The sequence below is a fragment of the Vigna angularis genome, chromosome 6 (assembly GCF_016808095.1).
Source record: "Vigna angularis cultivar LongXiaoDou No.4 chromosome 6, ASM1680809v1, whole genome shotgun sequence".
In the NCBI taxonomy this organism is placed as follows: domain Eukaryota; kingdom Viridiplantae; phylum Streptophyta; class Magnoliopsida; order Fabales; family Fabaceae; genus Vigna; species Vigna angularis.
The window spans coordinates 26,634,860-26,654,299 of record NC_068975.1 but is presented as its reverse complement, the minus strand read 5'-3'; the positions used below and the strand labels follow the sequence as shown (position 1 = coordinate 26,654,299).

The 19,440-nt window shown below is 30.3% G+C and overlaps 2 protein-coding genes across 4 annotated transcripts; one reads left to right on the top strand and one right to left on the bottom strand.

Annotated features, from left to right (window-relative positions):
* Positions 1-1,233: 1,233 nt before the first annotated feature.
* LOC108318790 (protein IQ-DOMAIN 18) lies at positions 1,234-2,994 on the top strand. The gene is made up of 3 exons (XM_052879246.1): positions 1,234-1,668; positions 1,789-2,028; positions 2,229-2,994. Exons 1-3 carry the CDS (start codon positions 1,309-1,311, stop codon positions 2,769-2,771), a joined length of 1,143 nt encoding a protein of 380 aa, XP_052735206.1. The 5' UTR covers positions 1,234-1,308; the 3' UTR covers positions 2,772-2,994.
* A 172-nt stretch (positions 2,995-3,166) lies between these two features.
* On the bottom strand, positions 3,167-9,320 carry LOC108342369 (serine/threonine-protein kinase Nek2-like). 3 transcript variants are annotated; one of them, XM_052879244.1, is made up of 16 exons: positions 9,086-9,320; positions 8,338-8,475; positions 8,178-8,244; positions 7,801-7,866; positions 7,325-7,371; positions 7,158-7,203; positions 6,935-7,015; positions 6,795-6,837; positions 6,660-6,709; positions 6,493-6,574; positions 6,368-6,417; positions 5,683-5,756; positions 5,523-5,549; positions 5,381-5,432; positions 4,114-4,560; positions 3,167-3,936 (listed from the first exon to the last, which is right to left on the bottom strand). In XM_052879244.1, the coding sequence occupies exons 2-16, from the start codon at positions 8,421-8,423 to the stop codon at positions 3,262-3,264; spliced, it is 1,893 nt and encodes a 630-aa protein (XP_052735204.1). In that variant the 5' UTR covers positions 8,424-8,475; positions 9,086-9,320; the 3' UTR covers positions 3,167-3,261. The 3 variants fall into 3 exon arrangements, with proteins under 3 accessions (XP_052735204.1, XP_052735203.1, XP_052735205.1); XM_052879243.1 differs by having other exon boundaries at positions 8,338-8,452; positions 9,086-9,319; XM_052879245.1 differs by lacking the exon at positions 5,523-5,549 and having other exon boundaries at positions 8,338-8,452; positions 9,086-9,319.
* Between the last annotated feature and the right edge of the window lie 10,120 nt (positions 9,321-19,440).

The following is a 19,440-nucleotide window of genomic DNA, read 5'->3' as shown; positions in this document are numbered from 1 at the left end:
TGTAATTTATGTATTATCTGTTATTATTGATATGCATTTTAGATCGACAAACATGATGCAGAGAAACGATAAAAATAAAATAGCATACTAATTACTAAATAACTGTATATTACTAAATATTAAGTCTATTTCTTATAGTGGGTTGAAGTGAAAGGCCATAAAAATTTTCTTAACTATGCAGTAGCTAACGCTGCATATTATTGACTATATCAGAACCCAACCCAAAAGAATACAACAGCATAGAGACAAATTCCAAGTCAACACATATAATCAAGTAAATTATGTTGATTTTTTTTTTATCTTCGACGCTAACTCCTGATGTTGAGTTGCAGTAAACATTTAGAGACAATGGTTTATCACTTTGTTTATTTTCCAGCACTTGATCATTAATAGTATAAACCTCAATAATAGGATTGTAACAATTTGGTGACATAATCACACCTTTAATAAAATGGGCATTGGGATAACAGTTTTTCTTCTCTCTTTTTTGTCACAAATAGATTTTGAATTTGCATGATTATATATATATATATATATATATATATATATATATATAAATAAAATAAAAAAACTCAGATGGAAAGCTCTAATTAAGATTACAATAGATTTGAGCGAAACAATCATATATATATCAATGGATAGATATATGGCATTCCAAATTGTTCAGCCTTGAATAGAGATTGATAAAATAAAGAATTACCATCATATTAATTGATTTTCTTAAAGATATTTGCAGCCATGAATGACACTTGCGTGCAAGTCATTCATGGCCCTTGAATCCCGGATTAAGCCTCAAAGAAGCTTTAAAATGTTATAAAACAGTGACTTTTCTACCTTCTTATTTCTGTAGAGAGACACTGTCATTGATTATTGGAATAAAAAAAGAGAGAAAACCCTTTGATTTTTACAGCATGAACCCCTAAATATTACTGAAGTCAGAAAAATTTACAGCTCTTGACGATCAAGCTGAGGCAATGTTGAAGTAGAATGGTCCACGAGTGTGGCAAGTGCCAAGTGGCTTTAACAGAGAAAGCTTTGCAGGCCAAAGGCCGCAATATATAGTTAAATAGCAGCACAAACACCCAGAAAGAGTTACAGTGAGCAATTAGTACAGTTGAAAAATGCAGTGTATATATATAATGGATCGATGTGTAACAAGATTAAAACAAACACATGAACTAGAAGACAAGACCCCTTATGTGTATGTACTAATTATGTGGTGTTTCAGGCAATAGGAAGCTCTGTCGCTTGTTCATTTGGCAGGTCTGTTAACTGGTGTTTTGGAAGGTGAGGAACAGAAAACAAGAAATGGGAAAAGCCAGCAAATGGATCAGAAACTTCCTTCTGGGGAAAAAGGATGAGAAAATCAAGAAGATCGATGCATTATGCTCTGAGGATATTAAGAGTTCTAACACGGGGAGTCTGATTGTGAGTCCCAAAGTGAAGCGCAGATGGAGCTTTGGAAAACTAACAGGTGGAAGAATAACAAGCAAGATAGTAGGGCATAAATTTTCCAGGTCTTTTGACTCAGGTGAGTCTGCAAAACTGCAAATACAAGCCTTGTTGGAAACAAAGGCTTCAAGGCGTCTTCCAACACCACTGCCAAGAACTTACAAAGATAAAAACAAAGCTGCTACAAAGATTCAGGCTGGTTTTCGCTCATATTTGGTATGAATTTCTTGTAAAAAATTTTATGGCCACATCTAGCTGGGCTTCTCCTTTGATAATGAGAATGTTACATCCTTACTATTTGTTTAGTTTTTCTTACATCTTCGAGGAAATTTTCAGGCAAGGAGAGCATTGCATGCTTTAAGGGGATTAGTAAAGTTACAAGCACTAGTGAGGGGTCACCTTGTGAGGAAACAAACAACTGCTACCCTGCGTGGCATGCATGCGCTGATGGCCATACAAGTTAGAGCGCGAATTCACAGAATTCAAATGGCAGAGGAAGTAAACCTCCTTGGAAAACAGCCTCCACAACATAGAGAAGTTGCACACTTCAGAGACCTAGTAACAGAAGAAAATAAAGTAAGATTCAGACTCTGCAATGGACCTCAATTTTATCATCTGAAGTTTGACATCATATTCCAGAAATACAACTCTTGTATTCGATTTGAAACTAGATCCTTTTGAAAATTCATCGTAATGATGCTTCTGGCTAATACTCAGTTACCTGTTCTGTTATGCTGCATTCTAGATAATACCAATAACATGACATTATTTTGTAGGATTCAAAGGATATGAGTGTGGAAGAAATGTTGGAGGCTTTGAGAAGCAGAAGTGGCCCTCTAGACGGTTCATATGTTAAGGCGGCCAGAGAACGTGATTTCATGACAGTCTATTCCAAGCATGTGCCAGTTGTTTCCAAACGAAAACATCAATACAAGAATACTCAAATCGTAGAGCCCAACAGCCCAGAAAACTTCCGGGTCATGTCTGAATTTAACACAACGGCAATGGCCGCCTTATCGACTTCTCAGCGTCACTTAGTGCCTCACCGCCAATCACTGTCACCAAATTACATGAACAAGACAGAATCTTCCAGGGCTAAAGCAAGGTCGCAGAGTGAACCGAGACAACGACCCAAAAGGGGAATGAGGAACAAAGGGAAGTCCGTGGAATCCCCATTGAATGGTCCAAGACAAAATCTGTTCTCAAACTCATTACGTTTCGATCATGGAAGCCTGGATCTTTGGCCTATCAATCTTCATGGGGACAGGAAGCGCGATTCCTTTGGCAGCAGCTCGGTCACTACTGATTCCTATTATTGAATTCTCCTGTTTTGTGACAATACTATAAAATGTGTTATAGTTTGGGCAACGCAATTTCATTACCCATCTACCTGTACTTCGCAAGAAAAGCGTGGTATGTGGTAGGATGCCAGTACAATAACAAAACCATTTATGAAAGGGAAAACGTAGATATAACAAGTGCACTTTATCCCTAATTTTTGCTATCAATTACATACGAACAATTATTTTATGGGCTGTCAAAGACAAATAGGAAGTGGAATAAAAGTTTAGAAAATGTTTCTAGATATTTTTATCATTTTAGGTAATTACTCGGATCGATGTTACCAATTTTTGAAAAGATCTATAGTCTTTTTCATTCATCAGATTGAAAGTGAGTTACATCATTGCAATAAGTGAAAATGAAAGTGGGTAAATGAAAAAACGTTGTTACCTATAAAAAAAATTGCTATCTAAATGTGTGAAAGAAACACAGAACTCTACAAACATGACTATGGGATATTACAGCAGTTTAAGTCGATTGTTCTCGGCTGAAAGTGTTCTCTTTGAAACTCTTGCTCAACCAAATAGCAGTTTCTCTTGGGGAAGCTTTCCCTGGCCCAAACGGTTTTAATAAAACTCCGAGTTCTCCATACCTTTCCTGCTGCAGTAATCTTGCACTAAATTCAAGGAGACCTTCTAATGCCTCCGCCCTTTGTTGGAATGATGATGTATCAAACTGCCGGCAGTGCAAGTCTGAAGAGTTGTGGCTTGATGCTACAGCTGTTGCATTTTGATCAGATGAGCCACTTTTATCCTCATTGTTTTTCTTGAGCACGCTGCGCTTGATTCCCTGCCAAGCATACGTACATCCTGGCGTAACATAGGATGTGTCACATACCTTGATTGTGCATTTGTCTACCAATGTTGAATCATTGCCACAAGGAGGGGAACCTGAGGAACCCTGTGCCGAGTTTGGTGAAGATCTATTGATGGGAAACAATTGGTCTTCATATGATGCTAATGGGAATTCTGCTATCCTATCAATCCGGGGAGAATTGACTGAAATATTGGGAGAAGTTACATGGCAAAGTAAACCAGTACTGGACCTGCAAGGAGGCAGCTGAATGGCACAACTTCGTGGGAACGGCAATGATGCTCTGCGAGTTGTATGGACAGGTTGTTTCATGTTGTGTGAAACAGGAAGCTACACCATGGACTTCAGAAAGTCAGGAAAAAGAAATTCTAAATTGAATAATACCATTACACATGCAGGAGTAGTTCCTTGTAAAACAACCCACTCAAAAGAGATCACATGCTTAAATTTGTTCATGATCTACCATAAGGCAAACATTAAAAATAGATTGACTCTGGCTTGCCGTACCGTCTTATGATTCTTTGAGGATAGCATTGATTTCTTGGGGGTGGCAGAAGCTTTTGATGCAGTTAGCGTAGGAGTCCTGGCATTACTAGAAGTTCTTGAAACAACTGAATTATGCCGTGACTTCAAATCGTGGTTGTCTCCAATAGAAAGTTTAGCAAATCTTTGATTTATATTATCAGGAGTACAGTCTATTTCTAGCGTAGAGCATAGAGAATCTACCTCTGCTCCTGATACATTGGGATTTAAAGTCCTATCATTGCTAATAGAATGCCACTTATACCCAGAGACAGAAACACGATCATCTTCTGACTTCAAAAATCTTGCTTTCTTCACGTAGTTGGATTCTTGCCAAAGACCTGGCAAAGTACTTCGCCTTGGGCTATTGATTTTGAAATGGACCTTAAGAACATAAGGTTGAAGATGTTGGTTCCCGAGTAGCTCTGCAGCCTGTATCCAAAAGTACATGAAGGAAAATAAGCAAGAAAGGTGCTACCTGATTCACAATTCACTAGTCTCCTCTAGTCAAAGCATAGTTAAGTATATATTTTTACAATTTTATAATAAGTAAACTAATACAATATAGAAAAACTAGTTTTTTTTTTAATAATAGGAAAAACCAAGTTAGTAAATCAAATTTAAATAAAAATTAGTAACAACCGTATCTGTGTTGACCTCGTTCGAGACTAAATAACAACATCAATACGTCATTTGTGACCCTTTATGTTGATAAAAACGTAATTTTAACTAAAATACTTTTAAGATGCAAAATAATAAATATTCTTTACTGGTTTTAGATCAATATGACCAAGTCTATGACCATTTGACCTTTCAAGTTGAATGCACTGAACACCAGACAAGTATTTTCACAATTTACTCACTAAATCTATCCAAACAAATTAAATCTGATTCTAATAATGTAGAATCACATACTACGAAGTTTAGATTCTGCAGACATATTTAAAATTTTACAAACGTTTAAGCACTTCCTTACTCATCAAGATACCTATCTGCACATGTAAGTGATAAGTTTATTATTGATTTAATAAAGAAACAAAAAATTATTCTTTTGCACAATGCAAGATATGTTAACATGAATGGAGAATAGGTAATATTCTAGTTATTATATAAAAGAAAATTATAATTAAAGTTTGAATGTGGAAGCCATCATCAGCCCAAACCTATCTCCAAAAATGATACAAGGCACTAAAGCTGCACCAGTAAATTGAATAGAATTATTCCATTGTCAGAGGAGAACTCTTGTACGTACACTAGGTCTAAGCTCTGGATTTTTCCGCAGCATGCTTTTGACAAGACCACGACTGCCAAAAGTGAAATAAAATATTTGTTAGAACAATCGTACAGTTCATAATATAACTGATTGATTGCAATAAATTTACAAGAAACCTCACTTTCGGTGAGCTTTTCCTTGCCTAAAGCTGTTAGTTACGACAATTTTAGGCATTAGGTCAACAAAAGTTCCACATTTAACAGCCTTAAGACATGGCAGAGAAATTTAATAACTAAAAGTATAAGCCATAGCAACTAAATGACAAAAGAACGAAGACTTACAATGCACCAGAATATTTTGTTGGCAATGGAGCCACTATGGACTTGTTAATTTTGTTAATCAGGGACTGTATATCCTGTTTGAAACAAATGAAAGACAATTATATATATATTTTTAAAAAAGAGCAATGTTTGCCAAAAATATATAATTATGGATAGCCATGCAACTGATAATCAATTAAGAAAGTCATGACAAAATACAAAGAGACAAGTTCAAACTAGGTGAATTATTCGGATTTGAATGTATTAGCCAATCCATAGAACATACAAGCATGTTGAAACTAGGTAACATAACAGGATTTGGCTGCCTAAAGAGGAGAGCATATTTTAGAGAATAAAATGCAGAGGTATAACCGTTGACCGAAAAATTAATAGAGTACATTTTAACAACTCAATAGTTATAATGTGTATGTATACATGCACATGCATAACAAAACTAATTGTTTATTTAAGTCATCGGTTATAACTCCACAATTTTTCCTATATTTTAGGGTGGATGCCTCACTTTAGGGGATTCAAATTCAATTCAATATGAATTAAATTGCTATCCAGACATTGGCATCTTATTATAACAAACAGAAAATTGGTCAGGTGACACGAAAAAATATAAAGTATTAAATATGTTCAAAGACAATGTATATAAAGAAAAAAGGAAAAAAAAAACTTGTGATTATAGAAGAAAACTTACAAATGCTTTGAATGCAGGCTTAAGCGAGGTCATTTCATATATACAACATCCTGAATAACCGAATTCCGAGATCATGAATACACAATGAACTAGATAATAAAAAAACTTATCAAATGAGTACTTACCAAGGGACCAAATATCTGATTTAGAGCCATAAGGTATATCAGCAAGGAGTTCAGGACACATATAGCTAGGAGTTCCGACAACCTAAATCACAAGTCATTATTTATGATGACCATACAAAAGTTGCAATCAGGAAGGCTAACTCGTTCTTAGATTAAATATTTCTTACAGAGGAAGTTAGATCATCGGAAGTCAACATTTTGGCAAGTCCAAAATCACCTGATTCATCATTGACCACTTGTAAGCAAACTTTAACACATCTATGCAATTATGCTTTATTTAAAGGAACAATAAAATAACTTACCAAGGCGTATGTCATGATCTTTTGTCAAGAATATATTTGAACACTGATAGAAATACATCATTCTCATTAATATATTCCTTAAAGGAATTTAGATGGAAACTGGAATATTCTCACTAAGCAAAGAGGATTGTTTAACTAACCTTGACATCACGATGAAGAATATGGTTCGCATGCAAGTAATCAAGCGCCATAAGAAGTTGAACAAGCCACTTACATAGTTTCTGCAAATAGAAGACTGTTTTAGGTTCTAATTGTCCAAATATAAATATTATCTTGTTCATTCAAACATGAATATTCATGTCTAAAGGAAAAGACAGATAAAAATTAATAATTTTCACAATAAAAGAAAAAATCAGACATAACCTCCTCAGGGAACATAACACCACCAGCTTTCTTTATAGCTTCCGCCCTATGTTTCATCAATAGTATAATTAAAACAATATTAACAACCCAATGTATTAAATAATAACCAAGGGAAAGAAAACATAACCATAACTTGTAAGCTAGTAAAAATGAGAAAAGAAACTTACATGTCTCCACCCTCACAATAACCTATAATAATGCATACATAGCAACCCTGGAAGGAAGTTAGATTACTAAGTCATCCATGAACAATTAACAATAAAGATAAACAGTGATAATAAAAGAAAATAGCTGAAGTGATTATCCAAACAAGAGAATAAACTTAAATCTTAACTATAAGATAGCTATGTAACCTAGAATTTTAGCCAACATTACCGTATTTCTTTGAAGATGCAAACTAACCCGTCAATGGTGACACCAATATATTATCAAGGCAAATGAAATAGTATATTATTGTCAGCATAAGACCAAGTCCACGAGATAAAACTACTTCAAATATTTTATAACGCAAATGTGGAGAGACTTAATTCCGATCATCCAATAGAAGCTTGATAGGTAAAGCATCTAACAGCGTCCATTCTTATATTAACATGATGAAATTAAATCAGGAGGTGAAGAGAAGTACAATTCAAGAACCACATACCTTTTCTACCCATGAATCTTTATACTCCACAATAAATGGGTTTCTTAATTTGGAGAGGAGATCCATCTAAACAGAGCAAAAGAAGAAAAAAAAATTAATAATATACTGAATCCTATTCACAATAATATACTGACTCATAGTCACATCAAATGTTTGAAGATAATAGGTTGTTAAGTCTACAGCCAAATTCATATAAATGTTTGAAATTTCTTTCAACCTGATAGAAAATGAAATTCGCCGGAGCAGACACCCTAAAAAAAATCACATCAGGAAGGCAAGAACGATGTAGTAGAACACAGGCACAGAATGCGAGATTACAGAAAACAGCACATGATGTTAAGTTAGTCCATTTTTCGAAATTCAATTTAAGAACAAACCTCCAGGTGAGCAGACCTACGAGAGCGCTCAGTTTGGCGGGCAAGGCGAATCTTCTTCAGCACATATCTACATAATTGAAAAGACAAACTTGAAATGCACAAATAAATAGATATAGACGCTTAAAGGGAAAAATGAAGATAACATAAGTTCAATTCTCACTTTTTCTTCTCATGCTTATGCTTCACAAGAAGAGCAGAACCAAAAGCGCCTTTTCCAATTTGCTCAAGCACTTCGTACTGCTCCATGTTATCAGTTAGCAACAGATTTCCCTCTCCTAGATACAAGCAAATCCGATTCCTTAAAAAAAATTAAAAAGAAAAAAGGGCTAACAGTAATGCAAAACCACAAATCAAATTTCAAAGTCCATCACTGAAATCTAGCGATACTCCGGAAGGAATTTAACCAAAATGCCAGAGGAAGTTCCTTAAAAAGCACATAAGATTGAAGGCAAAACTTTCTCCCTTTCTCATTGTACATGCAATAAGGATACAACAACTTAATACTGTACACAATACCATCAAATAAGTACCTATTACTTTAACTTACTTATGAAGGTTAACCACGTAGTAATTCATAGCCACAAACCTAGAGAAACAGAAATTGTAGAAGGACTAAGAGAAAGATGAACCTCTTTTCACTCTTAAATTAATTTTTTTATTATTATTATTATTTTGTATACAAAATTACATTCACGAACTCCGCAGTGAAAAGCGGTTACAGACCAAGAATTTCTGGAAGCGGACTCCAGAAATAGCAATACAGAAGTAAGCGCCGAAAACGCAAACGCAAACGCGGAAAATGGAGAGAAATCCAAAAAAAAAAATACGAAAAAAAAACAGAGAAAACGAAATGAAACATTTGATACAAAAATAAAAGGAACAGAAGAAAAAGAAAAGACAAAGTGCACCTGAAACGGGATGAGGAGAAGTTGAGAGAGGCGATAGAAGAGATTCAAAAGGTAGAGGGAAGAGACGAATCTGAGAATGCGAAGTTCAACATTGGCAAAGGAAGTTCAAAACGACACCGTCGTTGGAGCTGCTGCAGAGGAAGCTGCAGAAGCTCTTTCGTCATCGTGGTTGGTTTGGAAGAAAGAAAATGACGTTTTACATTGCAAATTATGAAAGCTGATTAATTCAAGGGAGGTTTAAGCTCATGATTGATGATATGAGAGAAGCGAAAATGATAGATGGGTCAACATTTCAGTGATTAATTAATTAATTGATAATTAACAATTCGTCATTAATACAGCTTCATATCTCTCCAACACTAGTAATTAAAGCTCCTTCGTGAAAGCAACAAACAAATTAAAACCTCAGTCAACAACTTTTACTAGTTAATAAAATTTCAAACTTGATTTAAGTTCTAATCAAGGATTATGGTGGAGGTTTAAGTTCTAATCATATTTTTTTTAAAATATATGGAAACAAGAATATAAAATAACGAACAAGATAATAACAACATGTCATTACATTAATGAAAAAATTAAACAATACATAATTAATTGAAAATATAAAAAAATATCAAGCAATAAACATAAAAGATTTAATATTGGTAGCCACGCAAGCAGTTAACAACGTATAACAATAATGTATGGTACTTAACGAAGGTTATATATTGATAATGGATTATAGGTAAGGATAAAGGATAAGTCTATTTTAATATATATATATATATATATATATATATATATATATATTTAAAAGATAACTAATTATGATTATATTTTTTATTAAATATTATTACGTGAAATTATTGACTTGAATGTAACTTTCCACGCGACTTGAAAGAAAAAGAAAAAACGAAAAATGTCATTTGATAATAGAAAATCATCAAGAAATTTATCTAATCTTTAAAACAATTTTAAATATTTTGAGTAAGGAATTTTAATGTTTCAACCCGAATAAATATTAAAAATATAAAAGTAGTTGATTTGAAATTGAAATAAAGTGATAGAGAAAGGTTAGTAAGAGAAAGATTATTGTAATAAAGTAGGGGGAAAAATAAATAGACTAGAGGCTTAGGTGTTATGGTGTGAAAGTATTAAATAATAAGGAATATTGTAGGGTTTGAGCATAAGCAATTGAAGAGAATGAATATAATAATGATGAAATTTGATGGCATACTTAACAACCTCTTCTTCTCAATTACCCACCTTATCATCCGCCGCATAACTTCACGTCAATTTATTCTCACATTCAAATTCAAATTATCAGATGCAGATTTACCACTGCCGTGACTTCCGACTAAAAGTTTTACACTTCATTGCTTCTGTTGTAATTCTCACATGCAGTTTTCTTTCAAGGTCAAAACATTGATTGAAAATTAAAATGTCAGTTTAAATTTTACATTAAATAAACATAACAAATTAAACATCTTAATAAGAAACATCTATAAGTTTATTGTTTAGTTTTGTTAATCGATAACTGTCGGTCATAAATAACAATTAATAAATATCGTTTTTTTACAACAACATCATTATTGTAGTAATTAACATATTAAATAGACAACAAAACTTATAGAATACAAATAAATTTTTGTTTATGTTTTATTAAAGAGTCTGTGTGTAAGATAAAATATATATAGTTGTCCAAAATAAGATTTCATTCATTTCATTTTTTTTCATTTACCAACATATCGATTCCATAATTAAACGAAAATCAACTTATAAATTTACTCAAATTATATTTTCTTCTAGTGACTTTGAGTATACCATAATTCATCAAATTTCTATTCCTCATATTATCAACAAACAACCATACATCAACTTTAAGAATTTTAAGATTATTAAGAAGATATATATTATCTCTAAATATATGTTTTAGTAGATATTCAAATGCAATTCTAAATTCAAAGAACATTTTTTCAACACTTCAAAAATCAACAAACAAGTCATGAATGATCAAGTCACAATAAACATAAATACTAAAATCAAATATGAATTAGAATTAGAATAATATATATAGTTTATTATATATATATATATATATATATATATATATATATATATATATATATATATATATATATAAATATGGGGTTTGCTAACGCGCGTACGCCTGTTTTCAGTTGGTACATTTTAGCAATGTGTAAAGGGTTTTAGTAGACAAAAATACTCTAAGTTTTAAGGTTAAGGGTGTTCTAATAATTTTCATTCTCAAAACTAAAAAAAGAAACTCCTGAACCCTTGTTCACCTCCCTCATTCCTCTCCACCCTTCCTCTTTCATCTCTCTCACCCAACATTTTCTCTGTCATCCTATGGTAGCTCCAACGGAAAAAAATCAGAAACAGTGGCGGTTAAACAATCTTACAAAAAATGATTTTATAATGAGTTTTCATTTTATAATTTTTGTCTTATCTAATTTTATCCAATTTTCACAAGCATAATGGAATTGGTAATTAACCTGGAAAAAATCAGAAATATTCATTGTTAAACAATTTCTTACAAAAAATGATTATATAATGAGTTTTCATTTTATAATTTTTTTTCTTATCTAATTTTATCTAATTTTCACAACCATAATGACATCAAAGGAATTGGTAATTGGTCTGTAAAAAATTAGAAACACTCGTTGTTAAACAATTTCTTACAAAAAAATGATTTTATAATGGTTTTCATTTTATAATTTTTGTCGTATATAATTTTATCTAATTTTCACAAGCATAATGACATCCGAAGGAATTGATAATTGGTCTGGAGGGTTTTTTTTAGAGATGATGATTCAACATATGGAGATGATGAAATTAGAGAAGTTAGTGAAGATGGTGAAATTCAAGAGATCTTGAATGAACCTTTGTCTGAAGGTGAATATATCAATGACTCAACTCTTTACAAAGGCAAATTGTTTAACTACAAGTGCTTCTGATTTTTTCAATTAGGGCTACAGTAGGGATGACAAAGAAAAGGTTGAAGTGAGAGATATGAAAGAGAATTCGAGTTGAGAGGAATGAGATTTTTTTTAGTTTTGAGAATGAAAATTATTAAAATACCCTTAACCTTAAAACTTAGAATTCATGATATATAAAGGTATTTTTGTCTACTAAAACCCGATACACATTGCTAAAATGTATCAACTGAAAAACAGACATACGCGCGTTAGCAAACCCATATATATATATATATATATATATATATATATATATATATATATATATATATATATATATATATATATATTAACAACATAAGTTACCAAGCATTTAGTTTATTACATTTAATTTCAACGAAATAGGATTTCCTCTTCATGGTAAAGAAAAAGATAAGAAAGAAATTCAAACCAAAGACAAGAGGAAAGTCATCTTCCAAGGCACTAAATAACTGCTCCAAGCTCTATTTGTACTTTCCACTCACATTCACATCTCCCATTCATATAACATCTTCCTCTCCAACCCGAGAAAGGGGAAAATCATCATGAATGAAGGAGAAGACCCAAGGAGGTGATAAGAAATCTTCAAGTTGTACGAAATTAAGGACAAATTCTCTTAAAAAAGAAGGGTATGGTAGATGACAATCTCTTGAACATACATGAGAATAACTTGAGGAAGATCATTTACAATTAAAAGAATCTATAAAAATATCAAAGATCAAAACATGTCTCTTCGAATCTTATAATGTTTAATGAATGAGAAAACTTCTCTTCGAATCTTATAATGTTTAATGAATGAGAAAACTTCAAAAACATAAATATCATAAACACAATTGAAGAATAATTTAAAAAATTAAATAAGTTAAGATCTGAGTATTTATTCTGAAATGATATTTTCTTATCCAAATATATTTCATTTAGTCTTAACTTATCGGTCGCAAATACTTCTTATCTACTTATTTAACACATTTAAGATAAATATTTGAGGTAAAACCAAAATAAAACATAAAACAGTAAAAAGAAAAGCACTAAACTTAAATATTAAACAACATAAAAGTTAGGGAAAATTTATTTTATTCATGAAAACCAATACACAAAAACATATAGAAATTAATGTTATCAATTTCAAGGTAGAAATAATGAAAATCACTTATGTGATGTCTTATTTAATATTATGTTTTTCTTTTTTATTCTTCTTTATTCTTAGTTTTATGTCTCTTCTTCTTGTTGATTTTGGTTATTGGTTTTCTTTTATTGGTCTCATTTTATTGATCTTAGTCTTGGTTGTCAGTTTGTGCAGAGACATATTTGTAGAATATTTTGACGTTCAAATCAATTTAATTATGAATTTATTTTTAAGGAGATAAATTTAGTTTTTAAAAGTTTAAATTTACTTTAAGTGTTCACTTGTTTATATTATTTTTTTAGTGAGCCAGTGAACTTGTCATTGTTCATAGAATAATTAAGCAAGGCTAAATACGATTTAATTATGATTTAGATTAAGAAAAAAAATTAAACTTAATTTTACAACTTAATTTTACAATCATTAAGTTGTCGTCTATTTAGGTTGTTCATATCTTATAAATCCATTTTATCAACCTAATGCAATGCTTCCAACTTGATAGTAGAATTTCTCACGATGAATTTATTCTCTTAAATCTAGAAGTATAATTCTGTGAATTTATTTTAAGTCAATCTGTGAATTGATTTATTCTGTATGCTTAGCTATAACTTGTTTCTAGTTAATTTTCTCAACATAAAATAAATGAACAGATCACAAAAATGTTAAAGAGACACAAATCTAACCAGACGATAAAAACAAAAGAAAGTTAAAGGAAAGATGGAATAGATAACGAATCCATGTCTCATTGATAAAAGTAATATATTAGCCATTAAATAAAATAATAATAATAATAATAATAATAATAATAATAATATATATTTTACAGCAAACAAAAGATAGTGGACACATTACCTACTTCAATAAAATAAATAATGATTAATCGTAATGCCTGTCTCATTCAGGCATTGCATCGAGTCAACATCTTTACTATAAGAATGCAACAAACAATTTGCTTCCCTTCAATTAATTTGCACATATATTTTACGAGATTTGAGGTAGAATAGAAATATATATAAATGTTTTATATATAACAAAATGGCCTCTACAACGATCGAGTCTCTAGCTTCTATAATTTCTGTCCTTTTCCATTACAATAAAATATGTATATTATCAACAATTGTGAATTTATATATTTTTTCCTCTGCAATAGCAGAAAATAATTTATAAAGTATATATGAAATATGAACATAATTAAGACAGAAATTAAAGGATGTTAAAAAATGCAACAATTTTTTATTATAATGTGGTAAGGTTGAACCGCGACACTGTAGTGTGAGAATGGACATATGTCAAGCAAAAGGGAAGTTCAAGGAAAGAAGAAACATTTTTGAAGATTCTGAAACAAAATAAAACAAAATCCAAAGACGGTGAACAACCATCTACGCGACCAAGTATCCAACCTAAACGTGTTTTCCATAATCGGATATCATAAATTATTTATTTATTTTTACTCGCTAATACGTTGATGTTGAAAATACATGAATTGAATACATTTCTACATTAATGTATATTAGTGTATTTGTTTATACATTAATAATAATTAACGATCCAAATCGATAAGTTGAAAACATATTATATGATTATAGTAATAATCTTAATTTATTCTTGTAATGAAGATTATTGGATGATTAGGCTTACCAAAACATAAAAATTCACAAGAGATATTATAAATAAAGAGTTCAAATAAAATAGAATGTTTTTATCAACATTTATTACAACTTTTATTTAAACCGATAATTATCTTAAGCATCACAGTACTATGTGTAAATACACTTTGAGGAGACCAACAACACGAAAGATCGAAAAGATTAAGAAGAACTAAGGAATGAAAAACTACTCATTACATAAAACTTGCTTCATGCAAATGGTAGGTTGTCTTATGTATCTCACTTCGACTCGTCCATATTTGATGTTTATTGTAAGTCTTTTAAGCAAGTATATGGAGAATTTCACTTAACTCCATTTACAATTAACAACGAGGGTAGGTATATACAAGAAACTATTGAATTTGGAACTTTTTACAAGAAGGGAGAAAGTGATAAACTCATAGCATATACTGATAGTGACTATGTTGAAGATATGGATGATAAAAAAAGTACAATTGGAAATGTCTTTCTTTTTGGATCTGGAACTGTATCATGGTGTTCAAAGGAATAATCAATTGTCATATTGTCACCATAGAGGCAGAATTCATCGCAAGCATCATGTTCCTGTCAAGTTATTTGGCTAAAGAGGTTACTCATGACACTTGATCAAATTGAGCATGATTCCATAACTATTTAGCACCACATTAATATGCTATCAAACTATCAAGAAACCTAGTAGTGCATGGACGTAGAAAGCATATAGATGTTTGTTTTCACTTTCTTCGAGAATTTGTACAAGCAGGAGTGATAGAACTGCGGAACAAATTGCTGATATGATGACAAAGCCTCTCAAACTAGATGTTTTTCTAAAGCTGCGTGCAATGCTTAGAGTTTCTAAAAAGAGTCATGTAAACTAACCTTTTTATATTAAAAGAATTTAGTTTAAGAGAGGATTTGTTAAGAATTAGTCAAATAAAATTCCGATTTATTTGAGATTTTTTCTCTATAAGTTAAAAGTCTAGTAGTAACTCCTTACTCATATTTTCGATTTTGCCTTGTGTTGTATTGACTATTTAATAGCTTGATGTTTTTCATTCAATGACAGAACAGTTCTTTTTCAAAATATTTCTCTCTCACACAATCACTTTTCAAAATATTTCTCTCTCACACAATCACTTTACTACTAAAGTTATCATGAATCGGACACATTTTCACATTTATGTATATCAACGTGTTTGCCAATACATGTATATTAACAACAATCGACGATCGAAATTGCTAAGTTGACAAAATATCATGATTATAGTAATAATTTTGATTCGCCTTTATAATGAAGATTATTAGATTATTGAGAATGTATAAGTATATTCTAAGAAGATCAATAACACGAACGAAAAATTAAAAAAACCATAAAAAACTTAAAGAATGAAAAACTATTTATTATGAGCCCTTGTCCTTGGACTTAACTAACTTAATCCTTATATTATATCTATTCTAAAAAGTTTGTTCCGATAACTTTTGTTCTAGAATGTGTCCAGTGTTTCAAAAATTCTACTATGGAGATTACGTTATGAAAATCTTGTTTCGAAGGTTTTGTTTCAAAAATCTCGCCTAAAAGGTTGGTTTCAAAAATTCTGGAGAACTTGTTCCGGAATATGTAAGTGGAGAGCCAGGATAAAACATTTTGAAAATTTGAGAAGGTGCGTGAAAAAATTGTGGAAGTGCAGGAAGTAAAAGTCAAAATATTTTTATGAAAAGATTTCTTGGAGTACGTGGGCCTTTCAGGCTAAATATTATGGGCCGAATATTTAGAATAAGGTCCAAGTGTTTATTCGGGTGGGGGGACCTGATACTCTGATTTAAGAAAAAAAATTAAGAGGGCTTAATTACGTTGACTGGTGTGGTTAAAAGTCAAATAAAGAAGTGGTGTTAGTAATAATAAGAGAGCACAGGACGCACGTGTGAGCGTTCACTGAAAGTGAAGAGAAGAGATGCAGAGGAGCACATGGGCATGCATGATGCATGATGTAGGTGGCAGTGTGTGACAGTGAAAAATGAATGAGTGTGTTTGTGTCTATGTGTCATGCAGAAAAGTGTGGGGCCAGAATCACTCTCATATAATCACTCCAACAATTTATTTCTCTTTATATATATATATATATATATATATATATATATATATATATATATATATATATATATATATATATATATATATATATTAAGTTTTATGAATTTTAGTCTTCAATAATTATAATAATAATAACATTAATAATAAATATTTTTTTTATTACTAATGCTTTTATAACTCTTATGAGTGATTTATATGAGTTAGTGTGTTTAAGAATAATAAATAAGAAAAGATGCTTTTACACACGTTAATTTTTTATATTGATTTGATATTGTCTTTTTTTATTTTATTTTTTATATCATTACTCTAAATGAAATATCTAGAAAAACAAATGATTAAAAAGTTATTTATATATAAAGAGAAATAATCTTTTGATACACATCAACTTTTTATATTCATTTGAATTGTTATTTTTTATTTTTTTTTATTTTTTAAAAATACAAAAATTATATTTTTATAACAATTTTATCTTTAATATGTATGTGAAAGTAAATGTGTCACTTTATGATGATTTATCTATAAAACCTGACAAATATAAACAAGGTGTTGCCAAAGTGCATCTGTCTTCTACAGTGATTATCTTCCAGCTACTATAACTGGTTGTGACAAATCAACACTGTCACAAATACTGAAATAGGTTGTTGGAGACAAATTATTTTTGTTAGGAACCAAAGGACAATGTTAACAAAACAACAATGAGGAATCCTCGTGTACCTTACAAATTCTTTTTAATATTTTAATTATACACAAAACTTTTAAAATTAATATTGAATTAAATTAGTGGTGCAAATTGATTATGTTAAATGTTAACACCACGTTTATCTAAAGCCCATTCAACATCAAGTTAATACAAGGTTTTATTGAAATAATAACAAAAGTTCAAATACTAATTAAAAAAATAAAATACAATTTTATGGTGTCTGTTTACTAAAAGGTAAAAGTTTACACAGTTGGATTCCCTTTTCAATTATAAAATATATCCGAAATTCAAAAAAATCAAGTGTGCTTATGAGCAAAGAAATAAGAACAATATGGTTAAGCTCCAAATTAAAGTCGATTAACAGCACAATTACCTTCCTAAAACCTAGCAATAATGAATTAATTATTGTAGATTAAAGCAAAGAAGTCAACGATTTAACAGGATGATTTTGAAGATGTGAACCATTGATAATGATCAATCAAAATGTACGGCGTGGATGTTTGTAGCATGTGAATGAATGCTATGTGATCAATTGACAAAACATTACCTATAAGTTTTGTTACAGATTTATGTATATATATTTTTAAAAAAAAATTCCAAGCAGAAAGGAATTATGCAATTCGGTTTATTATAATAGAATAAAAATAAAATAAGTAATTAATCTATAATATATTATAAGTTTATATATATATATATATATATATATATATATATATATATATATATATATATATATATATATGGAAGTAATTTTAAGAATTGTATATTTATGACTATATTTTATATCTGTCATATTGATAATCTGAATTATATAGTTCAAAGTGAAGATAAATAATAAAAAATTTAATAATTTATATGATTTATTTCCTATTCAAGTGATATAATAAAAATTTATTTCCTATTTAATTAAATATAAATAGAACACTACAACTTGTGTTAAAGCGAAATGTTAGTCCATCTTTATATTTTAGAAACCACTTAATCTCCCATATATTGAATATTTGTTTATTAAGTTGTTTACTTTTTCACATGATATAAAAATTGTTTAAATTTGACATTTTTAATTTAACAAAGAAAAGGATAATTTTATAGCCAAAAATATTGTCCTCTCTAAAGTAGGAATGACAACATAATTTATTTAATTCTTCAAATCAAGAATATTTGACTTCTTTATATACCTCACTCTACTATAAGGAGTTAAATCAGTGATAAGTTTCCTCTTTAAATAAATTTAATTTTACTATTATAATTTATTCTAATTTTAATTTCATTTTAAATTTTGAACATCATCGTATCTATCAACTAAAGATGATGAATCATGAGTTAATTTTTCATAAGCGCCTCAAAATCAAAGGCATTATCTTTGGAAAGAGAAACTTCAATAGTATTTAAGAGCACACGAACTCAAATATCCAAATTCACCTAGCAAAATATTCTCATATTAATAAGATCTTATTGCACATATCAAGTTGGATAACTTAATAAGAAAAAAAAATAGACCTAATACTTTTTTATTTCACATATTTACCAAGATAATATCATTATTAACGCAAAATTCACCATCATGCAAGCTAGCAATATTATAATTTATAACTTTTTCCCCTTATATATTGGCACGAGAGTTTATAATTTCAACATTAAATTTGGAAAACAACATCAATCATTTTTTTTATCTTATTTATTTTTATAATATAAATTTTAAATAAGAACTGAAAAAAAAAGGTAATAAAGGAGTTGTACAAAATAAAATTTTATATATTCCTAAGAATGTCTGATACGCAAGGCTCTCTTTTGCTGGGGTCAGTGTGTTCCCAATTAATAGGGATTGGTGAATTAATACATGCATGAAACATCAATC